This window comes from Ctenocephalides felis, unplaced genomic scaffold, assembly GCF_003426905.1.
Source record: "Ctenocephalides felis isolate EL2017-DRISC unplaced genomic scaffold, ASM342690v1 CF-g0.4_SCAFFOLD_03572, whole genome shotgun sequence".
Classification (NCBI taxonomy): Eukaryota; Metazoa; Arthropoda; class Insecta; order Siphonaptera; family Pulicidae; genus Ctenocephalides; species Ctenocephalides felis.
The window spans coordinates 43,747,782-43,755,284 of record NW_020539726.1 but is presented as its reverse complement, the minus strand read 5'-3'; the positions used below and the strand labels follow the sequence as shown (position 1 = coordinate 43,755,284).

The window sequence follows — 7,503 nt, the reverse complement described above, 5'->3', positions numbered from 1 at the left end:
GAATTTTTTTTTATATAAAAGACATAAAATTATGGAAAAAATAATGTACAGAAATGTGACAATATAATCAAAATGAAGTAACGAAAAAAAAATGAATGGATTAATGGAAAATATTAAAAATGTTAAAAAATTAGCAAGATTTCAAAAGTTTTTTTAAAAAAAGGTTTACAAAAAAAAAACAGAATTTATTACTTGTATGATTGATTATACACTAACACTTTTTCACTAAAAAAGTTTTTATCAAAAAAAAGTGATTTTAAAAAAACTTTTTTGTTTTTATTACTTTTTGGATTCTTTGTTTGAAGCTCTACAAAATATTTACAAATCCAAGACTCTACTATCTAATATAAATATATACATATATACATATAATTATATACTAAATAATAAGACAGTCAAAAGAAAAACATTTTTTATTAATTATATGTTTCGACGTTTGATGTGTGTCATCATTTAGCAAACCTGAAATACAATATAATAAATACAAATAAATAGAATTTGATGAAAAGATATATAAAATAGAAACAAATATTATATTAAAAACCAAAATTATTTAAAAAATATATATATTTTAAAAAAAATTAAATTATTATTTATTATCACTTTTAGTTATGTGTTTACTAATTGTGTTACTAATATGTGACGATTTTCTTATGAATTTAAAAAAAAATTAAACTAATTTTATCGTTTTGTATTAAACTAATTTAATTGTTTTATCCTGGTTTGTATATATATATATATTTCTTTTCACTTATATATTTTTTCATTAATTTTTCCTACACTTTTATTCATTATATTGTATTTTAAATTTAGATTGTATTTGTAATGATGACACAAATTAAGTGTCGAAACGCATAATTAATAAAAATTATTTGGCGAATGGGCTGCTAATTATTTTCAAATATATATATATATATATATATATATAGGGTGGTCCTTAATATGGACATTTTCTAACTTCTTTGCCTACTGACACTTAAAAATATTTATAAATCACTTAACCTCTAATTAAATCCATGTGGACTGTTTAACGAAATATTTATTCATCGTGGCATCAAAATTGATTTTGCAACAAAAAAATTATTTAATTGGTGATTTTGAAACTCAAATTATCAGTAATAAATTGCCATCAAAATTACAAGTCTGCTGTCACAGATGGCGCAAGAATTTACTTAATAATAAATATACGAAACTTTTAATTGAATTGCGGACTATCTAAATGTTAATATTACGAGCTAAAATTTTTAGGGAATTGTTTTTTATTAATTTGGAAGCGTTTGAGCCCTTGGGAGCAAAGAAATTCGAAAATGTCCATATTAAGAACCACCCTAATATATATATAAATACAATGTCTATTTATGTTTATAGATTTTTTGAACTCGTCTACATAAATCTAAATCTACCAAAAAACTAACAAACGCATTTTTGAAGCATTTTGGCTATGAAACAATTTACTTTCCATTAAATCCATATTGTTCCTTATCCTTGTGACCCACATTAAATATTTTATTTTAATTTCAAAATGCTTCATTTTTTCTACCTCTTCCTCAAGCTCTTTGGAGAACAAGAATGCCCTGTACAAATTATTTCGCTAAACACTAATTAAATAAAATATTAATTCATTTTTCATAATCAACTCTTTATGTCTGTTAAAATCTAACGACGGACGATTGAGATTTTTGTTACAATTTTACAATTTTTGGTTGTTCATGATAAACTGAGTAATAAAAATAATATTAGTAGTTATATATAAATATAATATATACATATCTGTGTTTTAATTATCATCCATGGTTTTAATGAATTCGATTGCTGAACAGAATTGTATCCACCAATAGTGTTCGGCTCCTTGCAAGCAGTTACCATAAAACTGTTTACGTACTCGACAGTGGACAATAAGGCAGGAGGATTGGCCTAGGGAAAAAATATAAATTAGTTGTAAGTGGTATTTTGCCTTGAGGCAAGTTGCATGAAGTTAAAAGTAATGAAATTTAAAAAATATTATGAATCATAAAAGAAGTATAAATATTAATTGTTTGCGTCCTCGATAGAGGCGCCACTGACTGTAGCACGTAAATTTACCCCTAGGTTCAATTCTGGATAAGATTTATATAAATGTATAATATAGAAAAGATAACCCAATTAATTTAAAACTAGTGGTGAATGGCATCGTGCATTGAGGCAAACTGCTGGAACTTCCCGTACCGCAATAAAATATTCGAGGAATATTGAATATTTTCAAATAGATTATTATAAATACTGTAACATTGTCTAATATTTATAAGAATTATATAAATTGAAATGCAAAGTTGAAATTATTTTTTTAAAGTATGTAAGTGAGCTTCAGAACTTTAGTCAAAATTAAATTTAAAACTAGTGGGGTGGGTAGCATCGTGCCTTAAGGCAAATTGCTGGAACTTCCCGTACCGTAACAAAATGTTCGAGGATTACTGAATGATTTATAAATATTGAGATTATTATAAATATTGTAACATTGTCTAATATTTATAAGAATTATATCAACTGAATTGCAGAGTTGAAATTATTTGTTTAAAGTATATTAGAACTATAGTCAGAATTAAAAATAAAATCTGAATTATTTTCGATATACAAAAAATTAAAAAAAAAAAATGGAACAAAAATTTTTTTCAAAATCAATTATTTTGTTAAGACAAGCAGAAAGTTCTTTGAATCATTCAAATCAGATGCTCTCAAAGTTCTCTCTCAAAACTGCCATTTTTTGCACATTTAGCTCCGTATTTTCGAAACGGCTGAACCTGTCTTTGCCAAAACTAATCACCAATCTCCCCATCATTAAAAATTGAATGCTTTTTGAGTCATTCAAATCGGATGCTACCTTCTCTCAAAAACTCGATTACTATTTCCTATCAATAGGAATCGAATGTGCGCCCCAAATCGTCTACAAAAATTTGTATCCACACTTTCATACACACACACATGATTTTTTTTCAAGGTATGCCGAAATGTTCAGAAACCATAAAACCTTTAAAGAGATTAAGAGGTCATAAGTAACATCGTGCCTTAAGGCAAATTGCTGGAACTCCCCATACTAAAAAAGATTTTTTTTTAAACTTTGAGAAAATTAGATATTCGAAAAATTTTTAATTTTTGGTAAAAACTGAATTGGAAAAAAAAATGAATTTTTTTTTGTTATTTTTGAAATTTTTGGAAATTTTGAACTTTTTTCAAAGGAATCGCACTGCTTTAACGCATAGAGACGAAGCGCGCAAGCGCCGCCTTGCAGTCTAACGGGCAAACGATATTACGGAACCCATATAAATGTAAATAAAATTTATACGTATTATTAAAATCTCTATAAAATATCTAATAATTTGATGTGTATATGTCTAACGATAATTTCTGACCGCCAAATGACATCTTTTTAGCTTATTTTTATTGAGAGTCCATAAACGCCGGACCTGTGTTCCAAAAAATTTAATCAGTTCTCCATCTTGTCAATACAAGTAAAATGTTTTTTGAATTATTAAAATCGGACGATCCGTTTTCTCTTAAAAACTGAGTTACCATTTCTAGCACTTTTTGTCCCATCCTCGGAACGGCTAGACCTGCCTTCGCCAAAAACGAAACACACGTCTCCTTATCAATACAAATCGAATGTTTTTTGAATTATTCAAATCGGTTGATCGGTGTTCCCGAAATCGTCGACGAAAATTTGTGTCCGCACATACATACACATACACACACACACACGCACACACACACATATAACACACATACATCCATTTTTTCTAAGGTATGCCAAAATATTCAGAAACCTCTAAAACGTTAAAGATATATAAAAATTTTCATTTTCGATTTTTTGCGATTACTATAACTTACCCTACGGGAAGTTAACTAGCAACATAAACTTATAACGTTATTTAGTGCAGTAAACGGAGCGTTTTAGGTCTGAATTTTTTTACTGTGCTTCGAATTTCATGAAATTTTGGAATTAGGCTCATCTTACCCTGAAGTTCAAAAGTGAAAACAATTCGGGTTGCGCCATCACCCCCCGGGGGGATGACACCCCTTCTCAATTTTTCTCAACTTTAGTGCAAACTATTTTCAGAAAACTCACGATTTTATAAAAACTTTTTTTTCCAATTTGCGTGGCCGCGCAGTCATTAAACATTTATAACTCTGTCAATTTTTATGTGAAAAAAAAATAAATAAAAAACAATAAAAAGCCAGAAAGATCCCTTTTATTTTTATCTATATGCTTTTGTACGTATCTCTTATTCTTTTTGAGATATAATGAAAATAATTTCGATTTTTAAAAAAATTGGAAAAAAAAGTTTTTATAAAATCGTGAGTTTTTTGAAAATAGTTTGTACTAAAGTAGTGAATCTGCTAAGATCCATCAAGATGTCTATAATGAAGTGAACTCTAGATGGAATGTGAATTACATTAATTCTGGTGGAAATGGCACTCATTAAACCATATGATTTATAAGAAAAAAACTTTGTATCTGCTTCTTATTTCCATGATAGCTCACTCATTTTACACGCAAAAAACTTGTAAGAGCACTCATTTTAAAGCTTATGTTGAGCACTATAAAACCCAATTTCACCGAAATGCATAAAATGTAAAACCTTGATACTAGATGGCTTTAAATACAACAATTAAATCTTGAACGAAATAAAAAACGATTTTGCTCTTTCAAATCTTGCTTAATATTTATCCTAGAACACTTTGTGTAATACCGATTTATTAAGATTTTTATTGACATTATTTTGTTCATTACATAATTTTTGTTAAAATGTATATTTTAAAAGATATTTGCAAAAAAACGAACAAAAACGCCAAAAATATATGAATTTTTAGTGGCCAGTAACTTGAAAAGTATTAGTTTTTTTGAAAAACTATAGAAGACATTTTTTTCTTATAATTAATTATTCTATCGATTGCCGACGTTATTTTGAAAAAATGTGATTACACAATTGAGAAGGGGTGTCATCCCCCCGGGGGGTGATGGCGCAACCCGAATTGTTTTCACTTTTGAACTTGAGGGTAAGATGAACCTAATTCCAAAATTTCATTCAATTCGGAGCACAGTAAAAAAATTCAGCGGTTATACCCTTTTTTCCTCTCCGTTTACTGCACTAATTATAAAAACAGCTTATTGTATATCTCAATCTCCCCCCTTACCTTTATCAAAATGAAGACCAAAACAGGTACCAAATCATCAGCCGAAGGAGTGGCCCTTGGCGACGTCATGGCCAGCACGTGCATAACCGAAGTCACACACCTGGCCACGCACCTCGCCTTGTCCCTGGCAGCCCGATAGGCGGACATCTGCCTGAGCAGCGCCTGACTTCTGGGCCACGGGGCCTCTCTCTGGTGCCTCATCGGGATCCTGAGGTCTCGATGACTGACCGTGACACACGAGACAGGCGCTCCATGTGGGCGTGCAGGACGTTGTCTCGGGCTATGTCGCCTTCGCCGTTGGGGTAAAGGGCGTTTAGGTAGACTCGGCTCATCACTATGCGTTCTATGCAGAGGGTGGCTGCTGCGAGTTGCTCTTCACTGGCAGCTAAGGGGTAATAGATATATATATATATATATTTATATATATATATATATATTATGGCACGAGAGCCTCATTAAAATAAAAAATTCTTTGCCGCACAAGATATTTATTCTATTGAATAGTTACTTAAACAGACTATTCAGAACTAGAGTTGGAACAGAAACATCAGAATTATGTAACATCAATTCAAATATAAAAAAATACAAGTAGCGTAATCGAAAATTTTAAGATGCATTGTGAACGCACCCTGGTATGTTACAAATGACACCCTACATAAAGACCTAAAAATAAAAACTATTAATGAAATGATAAAAGAAAGGAGCAAAAAACACCACGAAAAACTACCAGGTCACCCAAACATATATTTAAAAGAATTAAGCGAGGAATATTCCACACGAAGATTTAAAAAAAAATGGCCATACGATCTTAAATAAAAAGTCAAAAATAAAAAAAGAGAGATATCTCATAGGAGATAATCTCTTAAAAGCATTAACACCAACAGCATATTGTTTTAAAAAAATGTATATTATTTTGATTGACAATAAAACTATGCAAATATATATATATATATATATATATATATATATATATATACTAGCTGACTCGGCAAACGTTGTTTTGCTAAGTAAGGTATATTCTAAACAATTTCTAGAGAATCTAAATATTAATGCTTTCAAGTGTCTAAGGATGTGTTGTTTGAATGCTATATACAATGAAGTATTATAAAAACAATAAACCCCATTAGTTTGTCTATATTTTGTCAATACAATCAAACTGGAAGTTTTATACACTTTCTATAGAAAACATGGTATAATTCATTCAATCCAAGTCTTTTTTGGTCTTTCGACTTATTGATTACGTTTCAAGTTTTTCAGATTCTTTTTCAATTCTAGATTCTGTGTATAATTGTAAATAATACTACTAAGCTTATAAAAAAATCAAATTTCTGCGAGGAGAGATAGAAAATGAATAAGTATTTCTTCTTTGATCTGCTTTTTGAAAAGTTTCAAGTAATATTCAATGAATTAAAGTCTTCTTCATCATTGTAGAAATGTGCTTTTTTGATGTCTTTCAACAATTTGTTGTCGAGACTTTTTTACCCTATAGACGAGATAACTTGGGACGGTCAGGTGGCAAACAGGTTTAATGTCTTATTTTAATTTCAAAGGTATTTTACAAAATAATTACGCTTTTAACTAATTCTAAAAAACTACCAACGGAAGAAAATACTTTTATTATGGATTTTCTCCCGATAGCAAAGTAATAAGAATCAAGGTTATAGCTGGTTATACATCTTTTTTCCTCTACTTTTAAATATTGTTAAACTATGCTTAACTTTACTATTTTTGACCCATCGGTGGTAGAGCTTTTTAACCCCGGACCTTCATATATTACTATCTATTTTTCTATAAATTCTAAGAAATTATAACTGGAAAAATGTTATTCGACAAAATGTCCCTTTGATCGATACCAAATTTAGGTTCTGAATTTAAATAACATAAATAAAAAATAAATGTTTCATAAATATCAATGAGTTTATAATTATAGAAATGAGATCTTTCAGAGCACCGTGTTTGAGAAAAATATGATTTGCAAAAAAAGAGTGCCACAACGCCAAAAAGTGCATTTTCATATTAACATTTCAAAAATGTTGATATTTTGAGTTTATAGTAACACTTAAGGCCCGTTCAATAACGTTTTTGTATACAAATAAAACTACAAACAAAATCACTTACTACAATTTAATCATAATTAAATAATATTCACGTAAAACATCCTATTAAACGTAATTGAACATAATCTGCCAAAACCATTTGACATTTGACGTATTAGCCACTGTCCATTGTTTTATTCAAATTACGCTTCTACAAAAATGTTCAAATTATGAATGTAAAGTTTCTACGCGATTTTGATATAATATCTCACCTTCCGACAACCTACTGATTAGCACA

At 29.3% G+C, this 7,503-nt stretch overlaps 1 protein-coding gene across 1 annotated transcript in view; it reads right to left on the bottom strand.

Annotated features, from left to right (window-relative positions):
* Nucleotides 1-1,777: 1,777 nt before the first annotated feature.
* The window catches only part of LOC113388558 (GTPase-activating protein and VPS9 domain-containing protein 1-like), a 31,270-nt gene continuing 25,544 nt past the window's right edge, over nt 1,778-7,503 (bottom strand). Inside the window, 4 exon segments of the mRNA XM_026625929.1 lie at nt 1,778-1,872; nt 1,875-1,914; nt 5,170-5,405; nt 5,408-5,554. Of these exon segments, the coding sequence (XP_026481714.1) occupies nt 1,778-1,872; nt 1,875-1,914; nt 5,170-5,405; nt 5,408-5,554 (518 nt within the window).